This window comes from Cornus florida, unplaced genomic scaffold, assembly GCF_030987335.1.
Source record: "Cornus florida cultivar Cherokee Brave unplaced genomic scaffold, ASM3098733v1 CherokeeBrave_3.0.0_Hap2_Chr06, whole genome shotgun sequence".
Lineage (NCBI taxonomy): Eukaryota > Viridiplantae > Streptophyta > Magnoliopsida > Cornales > Cornaceae > Cornus > Cornus florida.
In genome coordinates, this window is record NW_026775576.1 from 16,926,677 (window position 1) to 16,953,095 (window position 26,419).

The 26,419-nt window shown below is 34.1% G+C and overlaps 2 protein-coding genes and 1 long non-coding RNA gene across 3 annotated transcripts; all 3 read right to left on the minus strand.

Annotated features, from left to right (window-relative positions):
* Positions 1–176: 176 nt before the first annotated feature.
* Positions 177–1,827, minus strand: LOC132313838 (putative B3 domain-containing protein At5g66980). Its single transcript, XM_059812782.1, has 4 exons — positions 1,765–1,827; positions 1,028–1,349; positions 778–923; positions 177–329 (listed from the first exon to the last, which is right to left on the minus strand). The coding sequence occupies exons 1-4, from the start codon at positions 1,825–1,827 to the stop codon at positions 177–179; spliced, it is 684 nt and encodes a 227-aa protein (XP_059668765.1).
* An 11,126-nt stretch (positions 1,828–12,953) lies between these two features.
* Positions 12,954–26,137, minus strand: LOC132314809 (uncharacterized). The gene is made up of 3 exons (XR_009483508.1): positions 26,081–26,137; positions 16,255–16,389; positions 12,954–13,078 (listed from the first exon to the last, which is right to left on the minus strand). It is a non-coding gene; the product is annotated as an uncharacterized LOC132314809 (long non-coding RNA).
* Positions 17,888–21,089, minus strand: LOC132315114 (uncharacterized). Its single transcript, XM_059813872.1, has 4 exons — positions 19,357–21,089; positions 18,957–19,265; positions 18,424–18,545; positions 17,888–18,261 (listed from the first exon to the last, which is right to left on the minus strand). The coding sequence occupies exons 1-4, from the start codon at positions 21,087–21,089 to the stop codon at positions 17,888–17,890; spliced, it is 2,538 nt and encodes an 845-aa protein (XP_059669855.1).
* Positions 26,138–26,419: the final 282 nt, after the last annotated feature.

Here is a 26,419-nt window from a genome sequence, read left to right on the forward strand (position 1 = left end):
CTGTATCCAACATATTACATATAGTGATATCATAGTAAGTTGTCAACATTGATTCAACACATATATATAAATAATAAGCAAACATTCAACCCCTCACGATAGAAACTTTCAACACAAAATCATCTTTCTTAATTAGCTCAAAGACACAAACATCTCCTGCTTTCAGAGTGTTATCTTTAGCAAATGCTGCCCAACCCATAGAAATCCTGGCTTGGCAATTTTGATAGGTTTTCACTTTCACAGGCCATGACTTCAGTCTTCGTCGACACCTGAAGAACAGCATTCTCTTTACCCTTTTCCATGTACTCCTTGAACCTAAATGGTATATTCTGCACATAGTGCAAGTTTGTATAATATCATTATGAACATTGATATACAATGTGAACAAATCAAAACAAGTGGGATAACAAAAATTTTAGCTTGACATCAAAAGTACTTTCGTTTGCAACACCTTGCCCTAATAATTAGTCAATGCTAGCTAGCTCTGACACAGTTATAGAAATGTTTCCAAAGAAATGCTACCAACAACTGTGAACTCTCATGTCTTGGATGAAATTGGTTCTACTTTGTGACTCCCAAAAGCTGAGATCCTGGTTGTGACAATGGCCAGCAGTCATTTTTTCACAAACAATGACCAAGTATTCTGGTGAGTAACTAAATGTGGCCTAATAGAAGAGTTTAAGTTCCTTATCCTACTATATGTAAAAGCTATATATATGAATTGTTGTGTGTTCTGGTTGAATTTTAGTAAAAAAAATTTGGAGTTGTAAACCTTACCAGAAAACAACCCTTAATTTCAGCTGAATAAGATGGTTTTATGACTAGTTGGAAGAAAGGATATGCAGAGTCGAATTTTGTTGCTGCTTTACGAGCTCCATCATTCTCTTCAATAGCTATCTGCTTGCCTCTTTCTTTAGACTTTCCTGCATTACATGTACATATTTATACATCAGCTATATATATGATTTATGAGGTAAGTTGGAAACTTGTATGCTCCACTAGAAATTAACAATTAACAAGTACTTACTGGGTTTAAATGTCTGATTTTCTTGGAAAACTGTAAGTGATTTTTGAGTAGTCTTCCCAGTAGGGATTGGAACCTTCTTTAAACAGCCACTTTTTCCAAATATTTTGACATAAAACATTGAACTACCAACGTAGCAGAATACTAGAAAATCTTCGTATTCTAATGTATTGTCTCGCACAAATTTGTGCCAACCATTTTGAAAATACAGATTGTTATCAATCATGCTCATTTCCACCCTCCATTGTCTCCTTCCATGATTCATAATTGTAGACTTGGAAGGTATAGTTCCATTGAATTCCTTGACGAATGCCGGTGGAATTCGCTGTAACAGATCAAAAACTAATTTAAAAATAAAAAGTTAAGCTAGACCTCATGAAATATATATATATATATATATATATATATATATATATATATATGATAGCCATCACAAAAAAATTGTTGTGAGTTTATATCAGCCATTGCACCATTTATATAAAATTTCTTAGCTAAAAGAATAATGTACAGCAGTATAGAGAGATACACTAAGTTTCATTTGATTTTATAAATTGCAACTCATTCAATATATTGCTTTAGAATTGAAAATTGACCTTATAATCTTATGGTCCATCTTATAAGATAAAAAAAATAAAAAATAAAAAATAAAAAAATTCATAACAAAACAGTCATTTTCTTCAACCATTGATCGCGGTAGAAGATTGATAGTAGTTGCTAGTTGTAAGAAGAAGAGAGATTACCAGTTGTCGAGTGCTTTGACCTGGGAGATAAACTTTGAAGAACTTCTTGCCTCGTTTCACCATTGTTGTTCACGCCAAAACCCTACAAAAGCGTAAAAACCCTAAAACCCTAATGGGATACAGCCCAAGCAACTTGTGACATTAGAGTTTCAGAATCCAGAATAGTTCAGATAAGTTTCACATGAAACGGATTGCTTTTAAAATTCTTATCCAATGGAATGGTATATATCAAGGTTGTTAAAATCGGAATTCTACGCAGAATCGTTTTGGTTTCCGTAGAATCAAAATCGTAGATTGTGAAAAAACAATTGAAACTAACTCTTTTTAAACAGCAAGATCTATAAAATATAACAAAAATAAGTCCAAAACAGACAATCAAATATATCTAACCTCAACATAGCCTATCAAGAATAAAATTTGACATTTAAGAGATATTTTTTACATTAAATTAACTCGATCCTATATTATATTAGTAATTATATTTAGATTTATAATATTTTGAAAACTAAATTAATTATATATATATAATTTTTTTTTTATTTTTATTGTATCTTATATATAACGGAATATTTATTTAATATTACCATCCAAAAAAATATTTATTTAATATTTAATACTTTCTAGACGTTTCTGGGTCTAAGTCTGTGAAGGAAAGGCAGATCACGGTGGTCTCTTTCCCACGTGACATCTGAATAATCCTCCGTCAGTATCTATCTTTGCTTTCAAAGTCTGTGAAGGAAGAGGAACGATAAAGAGCGACGAAGAAGATGGGATCAGCGACACGAGCGGCGACCAGAGGGCAGCGATCAGCGACCTGCGAGCAACGACCGATGAAGCAACGACCGACGAGCAGCGACCGACAAAGACCAGCGACTGACGATCAGCGATGAAGGTACCATGTTTTGCCTATTTATGTGATTTTAATCTAATTTCTATGAATATCCGGTGAATTCCCCTCTTTTCTTCACCTATAGTATAGTCGGAGTGATGAAACCTTTAGGATTCAAGATTGAATAACAATCTTTGCTGGTGTGTATTATGAAATTGGGGTTAGTCTTTGACAAATTGGGGTTACTCTTTTACAGTGTATAATGAAATTTGTAGAATCGATAGAATCCTGTATAATCATACGATTCTACGATTACATCCCCGATTCTACCGATTCTACACCCGATTCTACCAATTAAATGATTTTATTATGATTTGAATCGATTTTGGATTTTGAATCGTAGAATCGTGCGATTCTACGACTCAGAATCGCGATTTTGATAACCATGGTATATATTACAATTTATTTATTTCCATTTCTTACCAATTTAAATTTATAAATGAATAAAATACAACCTTCACATAGATCTCTTCCCAAATTTGATTTATTGTCTTTTTATCTACTAACTCTGGTTGTTGAATTTCATGAATAACATTTGATTAGAATAACTTAATTCTCTTTTAGGTGAACTTGTCAAAAAAAAAACCCTCAACTATCAAGGGGGTGACAGGCAGACGATAATTGAAAGGAAACTAAAATAGTAATTGACTAAGTTTACACAGAAATAATGTCAATTGCAACTTGCCCCCACCATTCACAACTGCACGACCTAAATGAGGTTGACCTAAGAAGCTAAACTGAGCTTATACTTCTCATCCTTGTTCCTTGAGAAAGAATGACCGAGTTTGTTTTTTCGGGCAAAGAGACTTCACAACTTGGCAATTGAAGGAGCAGAATTGTTATATGGAGCAAGCTTTGAAGTTGAGCAAATCAGATTCCAGTTCAAGAGAATGCATTGCTTCCTAAAGGATGCAGATGCAAGGCAGGCTTGACGTTGTTGGAGGCCTAGAGTAAAATAGTTAAATCAGACCGTCTCACATTAACTATATTAATATAATACTAATAATTTTTATTTAATAATTATTCTCTTTGCTAAACTTGCGATAACTCAAGGAAATATAAAAATACTATTTTACATTTTTAATTTAAGATATAGTGATTTAATTGTGCATGCAATTAAGGTATAAGAAAATTAATAAATTAGAAAGTTCAAAAGAAATATAATGTTAGAACAAGTATTGATATTCAAGGGAACTAATTCAATATGGTGGGGTAGATACCCAATTACTAAATCAGAGATGGTGATTTGGTTACTATCTATGATTTGGTAATTAAAATAGAATGTTGTAGACACTAAAATTTTAATGGGCTTTGGTTTTGACAAATGAACCCATCAAATATGGGTCTAATGTTTAATTAAATTATTTAATTGGGCCAAGCTTAGTCCACTTAAATTATTTAATTAACCTAGCCCAGATGATTAAATGAAAAGATAATTATTCCTAATAAAATGTATTTGGAATAATTATAGTTAAGGATAATTATCATAAGTTATGATTTTATCCTTATCAGGAAATGACACGTGTCATCATCTTATTAATCCAAAAAGTCTATAAATAGAGGCCTGGAGGAAGAAGGAAGGGAGACAAATTCAGAATTCAAAAATCCAGAATTTCAAAGGGAAATACAGAAACTCTGCCAATAATCATCCCCAACATCCAAACCCAAAAGCAAAGAACACCAAGCACATCAAATCGTATCATTCTTCATCAAATTTCATGGTGATCAACAACAAGCACATCAAATCATGCCGTTCTTCATCCAAATTCCACGGTGATCAACAACAAGCACATCAAATCATACCGTTCTTCATCCAAATTTCACGGTAATTCAAGATCAAGCTCGTGTAGCCCTTGGATCCAACCAACAAAAAAGGAGATCTAATCAGAGAATCTTATTCTTTGTAAAGAATATTACAGAGGATTGTACTCCAATTTTTCCAAATTAATAAAATATTATTTTTTTCTCCATATTTTGTTCTTATTTACAGACTACAAAATTTGTATGTACAAATTTTTGGCACGCCCGGTGGGACATCCTTTGCCTCTCATCTCTTTCTCCTACCATCAAGTTTCTTCTCTATCAGATTCTATGACTCTCCCTAAGACTTAGACAGATAAGAAAGCCCAAAAGAACATCGCTACTGCAAAGGTCGACGCCAAAGCCACCATGAAAAGTGGCACGAAAGCCAAATCAAGTGATGGAAGTACCTTGACGGGCCCTGTGACACGTAGCAAGTCCCAGGCAATCGCGTCATTCAAACATTAGCAAGACTTGGTGAAAACTAATCCAGCAAAGCCGGCGAATGTGAAAACTCAACATGTCAAGAACCCTAACGTTGTTCCAGAGGAGATTCCGCCACCAAATTTACCTCATTCTGTCTATGATGCTCACTCTAGTGTCGATTCACCCCCAGAGTCACCACGTCAGACTTCGGAACAATCAATCACTTCAAGGAACGTTGACTCTCAAAGCCTATCATACTCAGATGTGGTCGCTGCTATGATGACTGGAGCCGCCACGGTAAAGGAACAACTAGCAATTATGGCTCGTTCCATTGAGAACCTCACAAAGACTGTTGAAGAAAAGGACTTGCAGATCGCTACACTGATGAACAAATTGGAAGTTCAGATCTTCAGTGAATCACTAGTACAGTCTGGGAATCCTACAGCATCCATAACAGTGCCGTCTAGGAATCCTACATCTTCCACAGCAGTGCCATCTGGGAATTTTGCAACTTCCACACCACCACCGTCTGGGAATCCTAATTCTACGGCACAAGGTACTCGCATAAAGGACCCCAGATAGACGCCAGTGACAGAACAAGCGGCTGGTCAAACCAATCATGCTTCTTCAGTCTCTTCATTATCTATCGAACAATTGCAAGATATGATAATGAATATAATCCGAGCCAAATACGGAGGCATCTCACAGAGCACTCTCATGTACTCAAAGCCCTATACAAAGAAAATCGACAATATGAGGATGCATGTAGGATATCAACCTCCGAAGATTCAGCAATTTGATAGAAAAGGCAATCCCAAGCAACACATTACCCATTTTGTTAAGACTTGCAACAATGCCGGAACTGACGGGGACTTACTAGTTAAACAGTTTATCCGTTCCCTCAAAGGAAACGTGTTCGAGTGGTATACTGACCTAAAGTCAGAATCAATTGATAGTTGGGACCAAAACAGGTTCTATAGCACTCGTCGTACTGTTAGTATGATAGAATTGACTAGCACGAAGCAATGGAATGATGAGCCTGTAATCAACTACATTAATCGATGGCGAACACTCAGTCTTGACTGCAGGACTGATTGTCAGAAATCTCTGTTGTAGAGATGTGTATGCAGGGAATGCATTGGGGCCTTCTTTACATTCTTCAAGGCATAAAACGTTGCACATTTGAAGAATTGGCTATGCGTGCCCATGACATGGAAATCAGTATAAAATCCCATGACGACAAAGGTCCGGTGACCATAGAACCACGCAAATACAAGAAGGACTGGAAGAAGGGCGACAAGTCGTCAAAGACCGTTGCTAAAGATTCCATGACTATCTCAACTACCCCAGTCAAGATATCTGTTAAAGATAACATGAAAGATGATAAAAATTCTCGCCAATTTCAATAGGGGTAAAATAGCGTCCTACATTAAAGGAATTAGAGAAGAAGGAATACCCATTTCTCGATTCCGATGTTCTTGGCATATTGGAATGCTTACTCGAAAGTAAAATTATAGAACTCCCTAAATGCAAAAGCCTTCAAGAGATGGGACGTGTTAATGACCCAAAATACTGCAAATATCATCGTATTATTAGTCATCCAATTGAGAAGCGTTTTATCTTCAAAAAGGTGGTGATGAATCTTACAATACAAGGAAAAATCTTGTTGGACACAGACGAAGTTGTAACTTCAAATTATACTACTGTTACTTTGACAACTTCTGTTGTGGGTAGTACTCGTTCTCAACCTCAAATTCTGAGGTATATTATAGAACCATCCAGTTTGGCTTATTGGAACCAATCCCCATCTATGTTGGCCAATGAAGTATACTTGACGTTTCATCATTTGGAAGAGTCTTTCTTCAGGATGATGAAGAAGGATGGACTCTGGTGACAAGAAAGAAACCACAGAAGGAACGATCTGACATTTTTCAGACTAGTTATTCGACATGGGGCAAAGGAAGATGAAACCTCAATACCGCCATAAACAGCAGTATGGCCATAATAGAAAATGGGTCAAAAAGATACAGTCATCTAAACCACTCCTCTGTTAGCAAAGGGATCTAGAAGCCCATTACTTTGCAAGAGTTCTTTCCAAAGGGATATCTAGATAACGAAGTTATGACAGCTTACATAGTTTCAACTGGGAAAATAAGCCTTAATGACGAGAATAGTAAGGATCAAGATTCATGAGCACTGAAAAGTGCGTATTTAAACCCCTTAAGCTTAGGCATTCTAGTACCTTTATTTATCTTACTTTTCCGTTTTAGATTGATTTCATATTATTTCCATTTTCAGGCACTTATCCCGAAAATAAGCTAACTCAGCCAAATAAAAGCTTAATTGAAGCAATTTTAAGATTAAACAAAGAAATGAGCAAAGTGAAGAAAGAAAGAAGCAAAATGAAGCAAAGCAGCAAGTTCGATCGATCCAAGTCCAAGGTTCGATCGATCGAACATTGATTGATCTCAGCACTTCAAGATAGATCCAAGCCTTGACCCAAAGCACTTAAGTCCAAAAGTTCGATCGATCCAACATCATTCTTCAATCGATCAAACACCTTTGTCCTTATCCAAATGATTGATCCTATCCACAACTGTACCACCTACTAACCACTTTTGTCCTTTTCCCATAAATATCTCGGATTTATCTCTTTCCAAAAAGCTTAGCCAGTTGGATCGATCCAGCCTAAGTTCAATCGATCTCACTTACTTTCGATCAATCGAACTTCCTCCAATGCGAAAAAGTTAAAATTCCATCTCATTGAAAATTGTCATTTATCCAATCATTAGGGAATATTGTGTGCACAACCCCAGCTCATTTTAGGTGTCATTTTGACCTACCTATATAAGGATAAGGATTGCTTTTTCAAAAATAAAAAACAAAAAGAACATTATATTTTTCATATCATCTCTTGGAGAGGAAGTTTAGAGGAGGAGGAGGCTAGAGACACCATTGGAGATCTTCATCAACAAGGAGCAAACCTCTTCCATGGAGTTAGCCCATGAGGGTTGGAGCATCATCACCATGAGTGGCTAGACATCCTCTTGGGGCTAGAGTTAGCCCCAAGCATGCTTTCTATATCTTAATCTTGTATATTATTGAGGGATTAGTGTTGTAATTAATGTTTTAACGCTTGATATATATAAATCTTGTTTAATCAATGATTTGTGTGGTTTAATGCTTCCAATTGATCATTTCATTCTATTCATATGTCTATGTATGCTAGAATTGATGTTCATGTTCTTGTCTCTAGATTTTGTGTTGTTGATGCATGTATATGTGTATTGATGCCATGGATTTAGAGATTGTCAAAACATTGTGCTTAAAAGAATGCTTTTGCGATTCTCTTGATGGTTCATGCTTATTTTTTGATGGATTGTGCCTCTCCCCTAGTTTATTTTCATGCTAGTAGTGTAGATGTAGTGTAGTTGTAGTGTAGTATTAAATGGGAGGACAATCTATACTTGTTGTTTGATGATCCAAGCTTTTGAATGCAATTAGCATTTGTCTCTAATCTTGTGTTGTATTTGGATTGTGAGCCTAATGAAATGATTAATGACTTGTTTTGATTTGTTGTACCTTTCACATGTTGTTTAGACAATATATGTTTTATTACTTAGATATATTGTGCCTTTCACATGATGTTTAGACAATACATGCTTAACTAGTCATCCTTACTTGTTAAATCAACCAAATACACACACACCAATATTGCAACATCCTAATTTCCCTCATTAATCACTTGTCAATAATATAGAAATGCATTACTTGGTGGTGATCTCTAAATCCCAAGACTCTTCTCTCTCTTACTTACTCTTAATTGCACTCTTTTGTTATTACTTAGTTTAATCTAGTTGTTCTTAATCAACCTACCAACCAATTGTTTGATCACTAGACCTACTAACCCTAATAGCGATTCCACAATCAACTCCGACATTGCTCAATCCCCATAATCCCTTGAGACGATCCCTACTCACTCTTGCTATGTTAGTAGTAGTGTTGGTAGTGGTTTTTTTATAAATTTAAACTTGACCCAAAAAGGCTTTCCTTGAACCGCACATTCACTACATCAATTTTGGCGTGTAGGAACGGCTTATCGCTCGTCAAAGATGAAGCCCAGCCTGTGGAGGGCCATGCAAAAGAGACAGCCAATGATGATGAAGTAGTCGGAGGTACGCTTGATCATGTTATGCACCAATTGCTTTCACAGATGAGGATCTTCAGTTGGGTTCAAAGCCGCATAATTGTCCTCTCTTCGTTTCCAGTTACATAAAAGAACAAAAAGTTACTCGAATTCTTGTTGATAGTGGATCAGCGGTGAATCTCATGCCAAAATTTACGATGAAAAATCTCTGCATCACAGTCGATGAGTTATTTCATAGCCGTCTTATTATTCAAGGTTTTAACCAAGGAGGACAGAGAGCTATTGGCATTATTTGGGCGAAGCTAACTATTGGCGAGCTCCAAGCTGAAACCTTATCCACGTTATTGATGTAAAGACTATTGGGAAACGTGCAAGTTTTAAAAACTTTATGAGAGATTTTCATACATAAATCTTGATTCATCACATAGAGACAAGTTTTATGCAAAAATAAAATATGATGTATCATTCAATTAATAGATTGAATACTTACATTAAGGTTTGAGTAAACCTTAGATCTCTCATCTAAAGTAAATGTTCTCACTTATTGTAAATCCCTTTCCTAGATACCTTCTCCTTGGCTCTCCATCTTCTTGGTAATAGTTTTGCTTTTAGGAATCACCCATAAGCCCCCATGAATGACCTTGGAAAATTAGGCTTGTGGGAACCTCCATTAGATGAGAAAGCAAACCCTAAAATCTAGAGATAGAAAAAATATATATTCATTTTTCTTTTCTTCCAAAAGTCTCTCCTAAAATACACATGAACCCATGTACATATAGGTAACATAAAAATAAGAAAAGGAAACAATAAATCCTCGGCAACATAAAAATAAGAAAAGGAAACAATAAATCCTCGGCAACATAAAAATAAGAAAAGGAAACAATAAATCCTTCTCCATCTCTAATTCACATATCTCAAATCCAATAGGATTCCAATATCAAGTTGGGCTATGAGTGAGAATCCTATTGGGCTTATTATTTTCTTGGCTATAATGAATTAATAATTGGCCCGGTCCTTTGACCCACTTAAATTAATTCATGAATTAATTTCTACTCCACTAAAAGAAATTAATTGAACTCCAATTAAATAATAAATAATCTCTAAGTCAATGTTGCACTTTGACCCCTCTATGCATAATTAGTTATCAGATAAATAAAGCCATCAATCCGACTACTTAATTAATATATTTATTTTGGTACCTTTGATTATTTCTGGCTTGATCACAATAAAACATTTGTTTGACAAAAATAATAATTTAAATAAATAAATATATAATAAATCATTTTATCTAAAAACACAAGAAGACCTTCGAATTTACTTTGTGATCAACCATAATCAATACAAAATAAATACAAGTAGTAATGATGCAAATATTGAAAATATAACCCTATAACTATTAATTACATAATTACCCAAAGTGCCGGTCTAAGGATTCCAAAAATTCCACCGAACAAATCAAAGTAATTACTAATTAATAGAAGAGTCTATACTTCTCTTATGCTTAAAAGTCAAATGCCATGACGGTGATAGGGAGCAATTGCATACGACGACTCTTGCAATATATTTCAACCTAAAGCGAATCCAGTTCAAGTCTTAATTAATTTTGAGTCCATCCATAATTACCAACTACAACAATTTATGATTACTATTTATATTCATGTATTGATCACCATCACATACTTATATAAATATCTCTTGTAATCAAGTGAACACTATTAATTCCATAATGAATCGAAACATAATACATTAAATTCACCAATTGTATAAAGCATAAATATTTCAAATACGTCAGGAATATATGTCACTTTAATCCAAATAGGAATTCGCTATACCGGGGCATATAAATCCCAACAAAGACGTCCAACAATTTGTTATTGGGAAGGCCTTGGATACATAGTAATGGCGTCATTCCATCGACTATTTATCAGTGCTTCAATTTCTACAATAATGTCGTACAAACGGTTGTGGCGGACCATAAACCATTTACAGAAGCAGAATCTCATTTTGTCGATGCCAAGTTTGTAATACCCCTAGTTTTCAAAAGGATAGAATTGAAAATTTTATTTTATTTTTCATTGATTAATTGATTTAGTTATGTGACTAAGTTTTTTTTTAAGTGATTAATTGTGTTTGCTTAATTGATTTAATTAATTATGATTGCTTAATTGATTTATTTAATTTTTGTGTGTATTTAATTTACATGTTAATTGAGATTGTTTTAATTATATCATTTGAATTTATTTAATTATTTTATTTAATTAATGTAATATTTATTTATTTTCTGTATGGTAACTTAGGGTTACAGTTATAATTTTTGGCTTATAATTCACGTATAGGTGAGCCGCTGTGGGTTAGAACTAAGATAGTTTCATGGGCCGATTGGGATGGGGATTAGGGCTTAATCTCTGATTATTCGTGGACTAGAGTATTAATATACACCTATAAATATAAAGTAATACATGGTTTAGGATTTGGAGAACAGAATAAACGTACGTTCTGTAAACCACAAACAGATCCCTAAATTGGTAGTGAAAACCAGAGAGATACAAAGAGAACCGGAGTGGGAGTTTGGGTGGTTCACAAAACAGAATCAAGGAAGGAAGTTTGGTGTGTGTTACTGGACTGCAGTAGGAGCAGCAAGGGTGGTTTAACACTTAGAGATGTAGAATTAGCTTTGCAAGTTTGAGTCAGACCGTCCCTAATATATTATTTTAATTATATATTTTAATATATTATTGTATTAGGGATGGTTAGGACCGTCCCTAATACATTATTTTTAATTATATATTTTCATATATTGTATTAGGGACGGTCAGACCGTCCCTAATAGATTAATTTAATTATATATTTTAATATATTATTGTATTAGGGACGGTCAGGACCGTCCCTAATACATTATTTTAATTATAAATTTTAATATATTAATGTATTAGGGACGGTCAGACCGTCCCTAATACATTAATTTAATTATATATTTTAATATATTATTGTATTAGGGACAGTCAGGACCGTCCCTAATACATTATTTTAATTATATATTTTAATATATTATTGTATTAGGGACGGTCAGGACCGTCCCTAATACATTATTTTTAATTATATATTTTCATATATTGTATTAGGGACGGTCAGACCGTCCCTAATACATTAATTTAATTATATATTTTAATATATTATTGTAGTAGGGACGGTCAGGACCGTCCCTAATACATTATTTATAATTATAATTATTATATTAAACCGTCTATATATATATATATATATATATTGTATGCTTAATTTGTGAATTTAACCATTCCGGATACATACATACAAAACATATACAAAATAGATCCACAATAACATTCAAAAAAATATTACTATCCATAGAATAAAATCAATCCACAATATATAGATTCAAGATCCATAAAATATAAAATCTCTAGTTTTCTAAACAAAAACTAAAACCATGTGGTAGCACAAAAAATTGTTCCATCCTCTTCAAGATCCATTATTCATTCTGTTGGTGGTTGTGGTGGTGCTTGCTGGTGAGACCATGTTGGTGGCGGCAGCTGATATTGCCATCTTGTTGTTGGTGGCGGCTGCTGAAAATACAAGTCTGCTGGAGCTGGCGGTGGTTGTTGATGCCAATTTGGTGCGGTTTGCTGCTGTTGGGAATCTGATGGAGACTGTTGTTGGTGGAACCATGGTGGCGACTGCTGCTGCTGTTGGAATTGGAGGAACCATGGTGGCGGCTGCTGCTGCTGCTGCTGATATTGGAGGAACCATGGTGGCGGCTGTTGTTGGTACTGCTCAAGCATCTTCTCAAGTTTTTCTATTTTTTCCGCCATTTGTACACTTCTTTCTTCAGCAATTTCAGCCCTTTTCCTAGAAGCCTCATCATATGATGAAGAGGCACGCTGACGCTTTGGAGCCACGAAACCATGTCCAAATCCACGGCAATATCCCTTCCTTATGCCTAGTTGGTTTTGTACTATCTCAACATCATTTATGGATGGACTCGTACCATCAGAATTTTGAGAATTTTGTGCAGCCTTTTCTTTCATTGCATCCTGCAAAATATTTAAGTTCGCTATCAAATTAAAAAAATATGGCATAGGAATAAATCAAATAATAACAGAAAATGTAATCACACATGCACCAGCACATAAAAATAGAGAGATTAAAGTGATTCGGTTTATAACATGCGCTCATACAGTAAACAATGGCATTTCTTGTATGCCATTTCTTGTAAAAATCCTAATGGTGGGCTCTGGGGCCATAGTGAAGTTCCAATTTTGTTTTTCCAGTCTTTTTGTGCTCTGGAGTTGTTTGGTAAAATAAAAGAATAAGCGTAATGTTTTATATTAGCATAACCAAAAAAAAAAAAAAAAAAAAAGAAGGTATTTGAATGAGTGCATTTGGGAGTCCATGTATTGACCTTACAAATCTGAAAAAGATGAACATCAACCTATATATATTTTTCTAATAAGCTAAAAAAAGCTTTTAGCTCGTCATATGAATATATATATATATATATATATATATATATATATATATATATAAATACGTTAATTTAATAATAAACTTAGAATCTCCTATCACTATTAATGATAATAAAGTCAATCGTGCAAACACAATATGGTTGGAGACATACGACCTATAAGCTCCAAGAGTCACCAAAATAATTGAGTCGACTTCAAGATCTTCATGTCAACTTGATTTTAGAAGCTAAACCCATCAACCTAATTATGATAAGGTTGGTTTAGGAAAGACAGACCCAATGACTTATGGATTGAATTGAACTTAAGTTTTCCACTCTTTCTATCAAGGTCCCAAGGTTTGATCGAGCAGTTTTGCCCCAACATGAATTCAGTTTGACCTTTAGTAGAAACATTGATTCATATAAATGAAATGATTATATCTACTGCAAAAAAGCCACTCTGGGCGTCTGAAATGACAACTTGACATGAATGGAATCCATTATTGAGCTGCCCAAATTTTAAGTTGATGTGTAATGTGAATAACATATAATAGAGTCCACAACTTCCGATTCCGAGTGCAGAGACGCAGATCAAAGAGGAGCAAGGAATTAACCCTGTGAGTCTCTCATCTCTCTCTAAAATGTGTATGTGTGCGTATGTATATAATTTTCTGATAGATGCAATTCCAAAAAGTGTATGTGTGTGTATATATATAATTTCACATAGATATATAGGTTAAAATGTCATAATAGTTGAGGTTACAGACTCACAGAGTAGTTGAAACTGCAGAGCAAATTAATCAAGAATATATTTTGTGTGCCACTTCTCAGAATATGCAAGACCAGTGATGTATATATAAACTCACATATGCGCATAAATAGAAGAAATTTTGATAGTTGAGATTATTGAGTGCAGATGAATCTACAGAGCAAATTAATCAATTTAGAGTTTTTATAATCTCAATTTTGTAGTCCGAAGAAAAGGAAAAGAAAGAATAAGGTAGTTAACCTGATACAAGGCTAGAACAAGTTGTAGATTGTCTTTTCTGTAGTGCTTGGAATGAGAATGAAATCCCATTTGTAGGAGTGACATGTCTAGAAATAGTTGAAGTTATTGCTAATGAGATAGGAGCGAATAGACTGGGAATAAGGCTATCTCCCTTTGCAGATTTTATGGAATCCGGAGACTCAAATCCAGAGGCTCTTGGCCTCTATATGGCTGAATCATTGAATAAATATGGCAGTCTCTACTATCACATGGTTGAGCCTAGGGTGAAAACTCGAGGAGAAATATGTGATCTAAATTCAGCTCCTCCCTCTCTGTCATCTAAATTCAGCTCTCAAAAAGAAGAGAAACCAGCCAGGAACACCAGGCAATTCCAATCTTTATGAATTTAGGGGTCCTACAAAGGAGATTTGATATCTCATAAAATGCAGTTAATTTAGATTTGAAGATCTAAAATAATGTCTGAAAAATATTTGATGATCTAATAATGTCATAGGTAAACATATTGATGTAATAGGTAAATAGTGATTCTCTACTATCCCAAAACTAAGCTATTAAACTTATAACAATAAATCAGATTTTGATTTCTTGTCTATTTAATTCAAGAAATTAACTAATAAAATATAACATGACGCTCCAAGAGTATCTAGGACAGCTTTTACTGAAGTTGTGTGTGTGTGTGTGTGTGAGAGAGAACAAATACAGCTCAGGATATAGTGGGATGACAACAGGATCTGTAGCTGACCCCATCTAAATAGAGGAATATGCTTTATATATAAGATAACCTTCCTACAGGAGCTAATCGATAAAGTAGCTTGAAGCCTTCATATCACATAATTAAACTAACTAAAAGGAAGAGAATAAAAAAGGGAACAACAATACTTACCAAAAAAAAGAGGTCACATTCATCTTTTCTTTAACACTCCTACAAATGGGATTTTATGTTTTTGGTGGATTTTCAAAGTTACAACCACCCAAACATAATAAAAGAGTACGGATAATTATATATTATATATATGTGCAACCCCACATAAAGCTTATGACATTAAAGTGCTTGCTTCATGAAAAATCACTTCTCACTTTCTCTACATATATATTTAGATAATCATAAAACATAAAAGTGTGTATATATATATATATGTAACAACCACACATAAACCTTATGCATAAAAGGGCTGCTTCATGGAAAATCACCTCACTTTCTCCACACCCCCACACACAAACAGACAGACAGACAGATATATTCATATATATATATATAAATGGGTCACTACTTGTTAGAGCAAAGTGAGGCTTCCATTTACAAGCTATTCCATTCTCTCTCTTCTCTCTCCTGCTATAGGTATAATTTTCAGTCACAACCAAGATTGACGAAACCCTAATTAAAATTAATCTTTACTCTAAACAAGTTTTAATTCAAGAAACCCCGATTAATGGACTGATTCATTAATTTTCATGATACATCCAAAGATCTCATGTATGTATTTAGTAGAAGTGGAAATTTTAAAGAATGTGAGTCAAGACAGAGATGGTGAGGGGTTTCTAGACTTGAAGTATCTTGGAGTTATGGAATGTAAGGGGATAGAACATTTATTTGGCATGAGTTGTTATTAAATCTCCAGATTTCTACCCTAGATATAAGACACATATTTGAACTATGCAAAACAGATAAATTACAAATCCAACACAATCAATCAATGTGGACAATATTATGAGATCCAAATTTCATAATCTAACATGCTAGCTTATAGTTAACTTACAAAATTCCTCTTAGCTTTCTCATGTGCCCATCCACCTTGTTCCTTAAAATGTGTGTCCTTGTACAAACGAATAGCAGGATCCTCTTCCCTTTCACCATCCTCATCTTCTTGGCTCTGCCTTTCTTTGAGTTTGACCTATAGTACAAAGTAATAGTGACTATTAGACAAATATATGGTTTAGAACGTAGAATATAAAATAAAAAATTTATAATTATTGTTTCGTATATTACGCACATAATCATCGTAACGTCTGACGAAGGACATTGATCTAGAATAATGTGGAACCTCATTCTTGGAACGATTTTCTTTGTTTTTTGCACTTATTTCCTAAGTAGTAATTCAAACAATATTACAAGTTAAGAAACCTAAATAACTAGTGAATGAAGTTATTATATTAAATAGTAAAAACAAGTGGTTAAGAAATTGAACCTGAAATTTAGGTGACATCCACGTATCACACAATTTTTCCCAAACAGCATTACCAATACCATTGTAAGGATGGCGGCGTGCATTCTCAATCGGAAGATGCTCTTCAAAATGACACTTCAATTTATATCTATATTTCCTCAACGCGCTGGAAATTCCCATATTAACTCGCTTAAAATCAATGTCATTTGCGTATGCATCCACTCCAATGACCTCCTTTATAATGTAAAATTAAAGTAAGCTATAATTTGTAACCAATTGGACCAGTAATCTCTGATTTTTTTTTACCAAAACAAGCATTAAATGATGGTTATCATTACCTTCAAATGGTCATAGCAGACCTCTTTCTCAAAATCTGGAACATCCCTCCACGTTTTATACTTTAGAAGGGCTTCGGTATCTCGTGTATTAATGCCAACCTCAGCCGTCCATAATTTGTTATTTAAACCAACAGGTTTAATATAACCCTCTCCAAACTCAACTGGAACTGGCCAATTGTTTTCATTAATTTTGTGCAAGGCTTCATTTTTTGCTCTTCCACGCCCTTTTCGTATCGGACCTGAAAAAAAAATTTATCATCTTAATTAAAGCGTAGGCATTTTACAAAAAAACTTATGGTTAATCAATGATGAAGCATAATTACCTCCACTTGGTTGTGGCCCTATCTGCTCATTACTACCATCACCTTCCATTCTTTCATTTGTTGAATTCCTATCTTCACCTAATCCACTTGGTTGTGTAGGAGGTGAACTTGTAGATGGTTGCTCAGTTTCAGCCCTGCGGGACCTTAAAACTCTACGCATCGGTTCCTCGGAGGTGTCCATAATTTAGTTTACAAGCTGATATGAAGAATCAAGTGAAATTAAATCAAAATAAACAAGCATATGCAAAATATATTCTGAGTCATCATTTCATATTTACATAATTCCATTGAATAAAAAATTCAATAATTAGAGGCAATATAACTGAATAGATCACATTAAATATAATCATAAACCCAAAAAAAAAAGTAAATGCTCAAATATAACAATTAATTTAGTCAACCAAATCAAAGCTGTAAGTTAATGAAGCACAGAAACAACACTTAAAGAGAAATTTAAACAAAAAGTAACTCAAAAGATAAAGCTCGGTAATATAATTCAGCTGGTCACTTAAAGTATTAATCATAAAACAATAAAATGAGGTATATGCTCAAGAATAAAAAGCTTCACATGTCATCCATATCAGTATCATCTTCAGACATTAATTCTGGTTCCTCATCTGAACTATATTGAATGTCAAGAGCTTCATCATTCTCAACATCCCAAAAGTCATCATTAATGGCTGCTTCACCCCTACATTTTTGAATCATTTCAGCATCAAGAGTTTCACCCTCCAAATCGTCCCTGTTCAAAGGGAATGGATCCATGTCCAAGTCCGCTTCAACAACTCCATCCACGATGCTTGGTTCGCTCTCTTGGTATGTTGTAGTGTTGAGCATTTCATCATGTACTCCTGTTTCACCCTCTTTTTCAGGTACATCAAACGAGCTTCTACTTGTTATATCTTGAACTACCTCCCACGTCCCTTGTAATTTGTTGTCTTTGACATAGAAGCATTGCAATGCTTAATTTGCTAACACAAACGGCTGATTTTTGTACGCTCTACTGGCTACATTTACACTTATGAAATAGGTATCTTTATGTACACCGGTACCAATCCTAACATCGAACCAATCACATTTGAAAAGAAAAATTTTTCTACCCAGAGGATATCTTAACTCAATGATATCTGTTAGGGCACCATAGTAATCTTGATCTTCTCCTTTCACTAACACGCCACTATTCTGTGTTCGTCGATTTTGCTCCCTTTCCTTAGTATGGAACCTAATCCCATTTACAATACACGCGGAATATCGACTTACTAGACATTGAGGTCCACACGCTAATGAATACAGATCATCACAAGTTGTTTCCTTTTGATGATGACGCATTTCCTTTATCTATTAAAAGAAGTGTAGTGTTAAATAAATGAATGACAGTTCATTTTAATTAAATTAACGAATTTTATTTAATTAAGTACAATAGGTGCATAATGGACTTACTTTTGTTTCGAACCACCTCGAATATTCTTTAGCATGTCTTTAAGGAACATTGCGCGGATTTTCTCTCTCAAGTTCTACCTTGTGTTTTCTAAACAATTACATTATGTTAATGATACAATTGTATACATGTATTAAGAAATACACTATATATTCATAGAAACTGACAAGATATGACATGCAATGAGTTACTTACTCTTCATATGACAAAACATCTTCACAATTCTGTAAAACGTATAATCGGGCCATCTCTATGTCCGCACGGGGCAATATGTCCAAACTTTGTGCTCCTATCGGTCGAACCACTTGCTTTAGATCATCAAATGTGGACCAATTATTGTTGTAGTTCCCCTCACTATTTCTTTCTTCTCTATTGAACCTTGTCTCAATCCCTCCAAGAAATTTTGAACAAAATGTGAGGCACTCATCGTCCACGTAAGCTTCCGCAATGGACCCTTCCGGACGTGCTTTGTTACGGACGTACAATTTGAGAGTATGCAAAAATCTACATAACCGTTAATCAAACCAATAATATTTAATAACAAACTAATAAAACTTGTTAAAAAAAATGTTGGTTTACTAAAAATATACAGCACCTTTCAATCGGGTACATCCATCGATATTGTGCAGGGCCTGCGATGATGGCTTCACGCGGCAAATGCAAAGCCAAGTGCACCATAATGTCAAAAAATGACGGAGGAAATATCATCTCTAACTTACTTAGTATAACAGCAATGTCCCTTTCCATTGCCTCTAAGACATCCACTTTGACAGTTCGACAACACAATTCCTTGAAGAATAAACCAAGCTCAGCTATTGTGTTACAAATATCTGAATTTAAGAATCCTCGTATAGCAATAGGGAGGAGACGTTGTAAGAGAACGTGTGAATCATGACTTTTCAATCCAGATATCTTACAATTATTAACATTCACACACCGACTTATGTTCGATGCATAGCCAACTGGAAACTTAACTGATTTTAGCCATTCACATAGTTGTCTTTTATTATTCTTTGACAATGTGTAGCGCGCTTGTGGCATCTCAAATTTTTCACCATTACGTCTCAGGTGGAGTTCTTTTCTAATCCCCATTGCTTCTAAATCCAACCGACTTTTGAATGTGTCCTTAGTTTTCCCTTCAATGTCCAATAATGTCCCCAACACACTATCGCATATATTTTTCTCTATATGCATAACATCCAGGTTGTGCCGCAACAAAATGGTCTTCCAGTAAGGTAGTTCAAAGAAAATACTCTTCTTCGTCCAGTTAAGTTCAAATTCCTCATGAATTCGCTTCTTTTTATTTGGCCCCTTTCCGAAACTAACCTCGGGTATGAGGTTAAGTTGTTCTAGAATATCATCACCCGTCAACTGCTTTGGTGGCCCTTTGTCTTCACTTTTGCCATTAAATTGCTTGTGATGGTTTCTGAAAATGTGATCTAACGATAAAAACATACGACTTCCCAAGTAGCATATCTTACGTCCGTGTTTCAAAAAACAAGAACATGTTTCTTTGTTACAATTCGGACATGCTAGATAACCCTTTGTCATCCATCCAGATACCATCGCATATGCGGGAAAATCACTAATGGTCCAAATCATTGCAGCATGCATTTTAAAGTTACATTTACTGTACGCGTCATATGTCATCACACCATCCCGCCACAATTCTTTTAACTCTTCAACCAAAGGTTGCATGTACACATCAATATCATTACCAGGCGATGTTGGACCAGGAATAAGCAACGACATAAATATATATGGCTCCTTCATACATATCCAAGGTGGCAAATTGTAAGGCACAATCATCACAGGCCACATACTATACGCATTGCTCATATTTCCAAATGGATTGAATCCATCAGTTGCTAATCCAACACGAACATTACGAGGATCAGCAGCAAACCAACTATGCTTACTATCAAAATCCTCCCAAGCTTTTGAATCAGCTGGATGTCTTAACTCATTTGTCTTCTTCACACGTTTCTCCTTATGCCACCGCATATCTAAGGCTGTATCCTTTGACATAAACAACCGTTGAAGTCTTGATTTCAATGGGAAGTGCCGGAGAACCTTTTGAGGGATTTTCTTACCCTTACCTTCGTGAGGTTTATACCTCGATTCACCACATTGTGGACAATTTTCTTTACTTGCGTTTTCCCTCCAAAATAGAACACAATCATGTTTACATGCATGTATACAATCATATCCGAGACCCAAGTCTCGTAACAAGCTTTTAGTCTCGTAATGGGACTTTGGTAACACATTATTATCGGGAAGCATATCCTTAAATGCATCAAGCATCATGTCAAATGATTTGTTGCTCATTCAGCTTGTAACCTTCACATGGAACAACTTTAATATCACTAACAACTTAGAGTATTTTTCACAACCTGGCCACAATTCACATTGTGCATCATTTAACAATCTATCAAAGCTTCCTCCTCCAACATCAACTTCAGGCGAATCTTCTTGTTGTGGTGCATTAGTGAAGTTTCCCATTTGTATGTTATCCAACAATTCAAACACATTATCTACATTTTCATCTTCATCGTGGACATTTTCCCTACTGACATTAGCATCAATATTAACATTATTGTTGCTTTGACGAGCCTCCCCATGATATATCCAATTGGTATACCTCTTGTCCATCCCATTTCTCAAGAGATGCTGCTTAACTTCTTCAATTTGATGATAAGTCCTATTTTTGCAACGACGACATGGACATCGGGACCTACCATCTACTTCTGCATGACGCCTAGCCACATCAATGAAGTCATGTATGCCATCAAAATACTTTACACTTCCCCTAGTGTGATGATGAATCCAAGACTTATCCATGTAACTGCTTAAATGTACACAAAAAAAATAAAAAAAAATAAAAAAAAAAAGAAAAAAAAAGAACATATATCCATCAAGAGTTAATAAAGAATATATATATATATATATATATATATATATATGTATGTATATATATATATGTATGTATATAAGTGTGTGGAGCCCATCATGGAAGGAACAATGAATAAGTGTAAGAATCGTCTTATCATTTCTTTAAAAAAGAACCAAAAAAAAAAAAAAAGAGTGAAATACAGTTAAAGAAAATTGAAAGACATAGTAATTAAGAAATGGAGTTTCTTCATACTCTGTTGGTTCACTGCCATGGTCACATGGCATTAGTATTATAGACACTGGTAGGTATAATTTCCTAGATCTATCTTCTGACCCAATGAAAAGAGGATGATAGAGGAAGATTCAGATGCACTTTAGATGTTTCAGGTGTATGCAGGTTGTATAGACATAGATGTCTTTCTGGATATTCATGAAATTGGGGAACCCTTAACTCTAATTAGAGATGAGGGTGTTAAAGAAATGGAGGTGTAGATCTTGGAAGTTGTGTAGATGATAAGGGTTTCCAGAATGGGAGCGCACATAATAGAATTTCCCTGTAATTCTATTGGTTTTTTTGATAATTGAAATTTGTTAAAGTATTTTTTCGCTGTATTTTTATTTTTATTTGGTTAACTGTTTCATTATTAATTTGAGTTCATGTAATGATGGTATTGGATAACATTAGATGGATATAAAATGAGTGATGGAATGGAGATTTAAATCTTTATTCAATATGAATATATGATTGATTCTATTCTAGGTTGTATAACAGTGGAAAAGAGTAATCATGTCATTTTTTGTTTTGTTTTTACTTCTTCAGTTTCAATGACATCTTCTCTGGCAACCTCTCCTAATATTTCTGAGAAATTAATGGTCATTTGGAGGCTTGGGATGAAAAGAAGGTCGAGTAACTCCATCACAGAAATGTTTCCTTCCCTTCCTTGTCGGCATGCCAAACTTGTAAATTTTGATTCTACTTATTCCCCATTAAATATTTAGTCTTATTTATATTGTATCTTTTTTGGAGGCTTGAGAAGGGATTCATCAGCTCCAAATATTCAAATTTGGGGCAGTAGTTAGCAAATTATTTATAGCCTTCTCACCATGGCTTTGGGTAAGTCTTAAGATAATTAATTTCTAATTTGTTTATGGTATACTGTAGACAAATACGGTTTTGGTTTACTGTAGTCAGTCTTATTTGTTTAATTCAAAACTTGTTAAACAAGGGGCGAAAAAGACTTCTACCACTGCACTACAAACTGACTTAAAATCTTCTACAACATTGCAAGATTACAATTCAAACAATGGAAAAAAATTGTCCAGTAAATAGGAGAACACCAACAGCCAAAAACTAAGAGAAGCAATTTTAATGACTAGTGCTGTTATTTTAACCAAAATCTGGAGTAAATCGGAGAAGAGCAGAAGCAAAAAAAATAATAATAATAATAATAATATAAAGGATAGCAACTTCTTATTCTTCTGCAAACGCTAGCCCGGTCCAATTTAGTTTTATCTCTCCCTGTTTAAGCTATGTTTTTCTTCCTATCTCCCTGCTCAATCTCTTGAACTAGGCACATCGTCAAAATCAGAAAATATGGTTGTTGAAACAGAGTTTGTTGAAAATTTGTAGTGATAAATCCTATTTAAACTCCATTAATCCAACCATAAAATCAGAAAGAAAGAAAAAAAAAAATTAATAGCTCAGTTAAAATTTGGTGAAACATGACCAAGAAATCTGAAACTTAAAAGCTCTTGGGTTGATCAAAGCTGGCCCAAGTTTTTAAAAATTCAGTTTTCAAATTTGGTCCAAATGTGAATGACTAATTTAAGCCAAAGATAAAATTGGCTTTTGAATTCCAAAATAAAACCCTTTGTGACGGGTAATCTACATAATGTTATTAAACATTGCAACGAAAAAATAAATTATCTTTCTGCGAATTGTAATTAAACAATCAACCATATAACGAAATTTTCAAAATAAAAATCCAATTCTGCCAGCCACGAAAACAAACTTGACAATCAATATATCATTTGTTTTTCCTTTCTTTCAATTTCTCATTTTCAAACTGTGGGGGCATGAGCAATAAAACTTTTCAGCTCAATCACTTTCTCTGTTTTTACTTTCCCAATCTCAATGTAAGAACAAACAGAAAGCCTATTTCAACTATATCTCAAGAAATATATAAGGAACACATAACAAAATATATAAGGAACACATCACAGAATATATAAGGGTTTAGATTACCTCCTGATTCTGATAGCTGGCCTCCTCCAAGCCTGAGATTCACTTCTGCAAACCTGATCATCACAAGGAAAGAAGTCATCAAACAAAAGATAGAGCAAGGATAGAAGCAACATGCTGCAACTAATTAATGTGGCATTTGGATGTTCATGAAAACTAAGGATGCTTGATTGTTTCTGGCCAACATAGTTCAAAAAAGATTTTCTTCCTACCTGAACTCACAGTTGTAAAAATGTGGGGAGAACTAGTATGACAAACAATGACAATACAGCATGCGAAAATTTTATTCTGCTTAAAGTCATACCACCTAGCATTACAAAGTCATTCTGAGTCCTTGAAGGACCGAATACTATCTTCATCTTCCATCCTTGCTTGCTTAATTTTAGAAGTTACACTAATAAATATGCAAAACAAACGAGCACAGACCTAACCTAGAAAGATAACTATACTACATCAAGTCTGCTTCAACCTAATCTTATTAATGACTATGGTGCTCTACCAAGCATCAACTAATTGAATTGGTGTGAGCAAATACCTCCTCAATTTAAATGTTGATGCATATATGTCTTTCTATATACAATTTTAAATTTTTATAGTTTGTGATGCATGTTACATAAATCACTTGAATATAAATATGTGCCGGATCAATGGACTCATATTTTTTTCTAATAAAATACTAGAGCACAGAAGAATGATATAGATGGGGTAATTCTATTTTTTTTTTTATTAAATTTATTATTTAGTATAAGTGTGACCTCTTCATTTCACTTATTTCTTTGTCTTTTAACTTCATTTCAATTCTATCTTGACCTAATGTAGTTTTACGTTTAATGGCATGGTCAGGAAGTTGATAGCCCATATCCTAAAATGTTGATAAATCTACAAATCTCCTAAGAAGAATTCATAACAGAAGTTTTATTTTTCAATTTGTGTTGGATATTTCGGAGGGGGAAAGGGCACATATTGATAGTTCCCTTCAACGTCCTGCATTGGAACATCTCAGCAATTTTTTTTTGGCGAAGTAGGTATTGAATATATGAAACATAAAAAGATTAAACGGAATAAAATAAAATTAAAAAAAAAAAGAAAAAAAAAAGAAAAAGAAAAAATAAGAAAAGAAATTGGCAGTTGCAAGTTCAGAAGCACTACATACCAGAAGTCGGCCGATTCCTTTCCCAGCCAATATCTCTGGTGAAGTCAGCACAAACTTTTCAGCAATAAGTGCACAACATGAACATTCCTGCATTTGCAGATCAGCATGTTCATCCAACTAAACTAGAGACAGAAAATGTACTGGTCGGTATAAAAATTTAAACTAGGTATATGCATATACATACGTGTAAGAATTAAACTTTCTCCAATTAAATTAGTTAAAATATATTTTACCTTTTAAAAAAAATAATAAATAGAAAAACAATAAAAGACAGATTATGCACATCTTTTAAATAATATTTCAAACATTTTCATAGAGAAGATATATATATAATACCCGCCAATATTATAATATCACACTACTTTAAAATTTTCAAACAGCAATTCTAAAAATCAAACTTCTATAACTTATTGGGAATAATATAATAGACATAGAGTAACAGTTGAAGCAAAGGGGCAACAGCTAAATCAAGGCTGGCATGCACAATTCTGCTTGATAATCAACAATTGAAGCAGAAAAAAATAGAAGAATAAAAAAACAAATTAAAAAAAAAAAAAGAAGGAAGAGAGAGAGAGCATGGAAAACCTGTTGAAATCCCTAATTTCCTTGTTCCTAGCTTTATAAAACCAACTTGGTGGGGTTCTTTTTTCTAGAATGACCATTATGCATTATGCATTTTATATATTCCCTTGGAATATTAAGAACTTTAGAAAATCAACAATCTTCCTAGAACTTTAATAATGAAATTTTTTTTGCTACATTGATTACGCAAACTGTGCAACACAAAAGCCGATGTATAAAAGATACCATATAAGATCAAAGAGATAAAACAGAGGAGATTATACATAGATACATATATATACATCGATATGTACGTATACACAACCGTATTATATCCAAATACCTATTATCATAATTTAAGTTAAATAGAACCCAGAATTCAAATTTTGTCAAAGTGATTTCACAGTGTAATAAGCACATAACGAGTTTTTTAACAAGCACATAACAAATTGAACTTGTTATATCTCAAACCTGTATTTCCCACAGCGATTCACACTCAGACTACAAGCTGACTCCAGATTGTAATTTACCCTTTCGATTGTTAGGCCTTTTGCAATTTTCTAACCCTACAACATGTATTTGCAGAAAAAATAAATAAAAACTAGGGTGAGGATCATGAAATCGATGTGGGTTATATGAATGACAAATCGAAGATGGGGTTCTCTGAAAATCGAAGAAAAAGGCATAATCCCTAAAATTTTGAAAGAAAAAAAAATGTTATACCTCAAGATTAAAAGTCTCTGGATATCACCTAAACGCGTCCCTTACATCTTGAATCTTCTAACAGTTGCGCCTGTAAGTGTCAGTGTC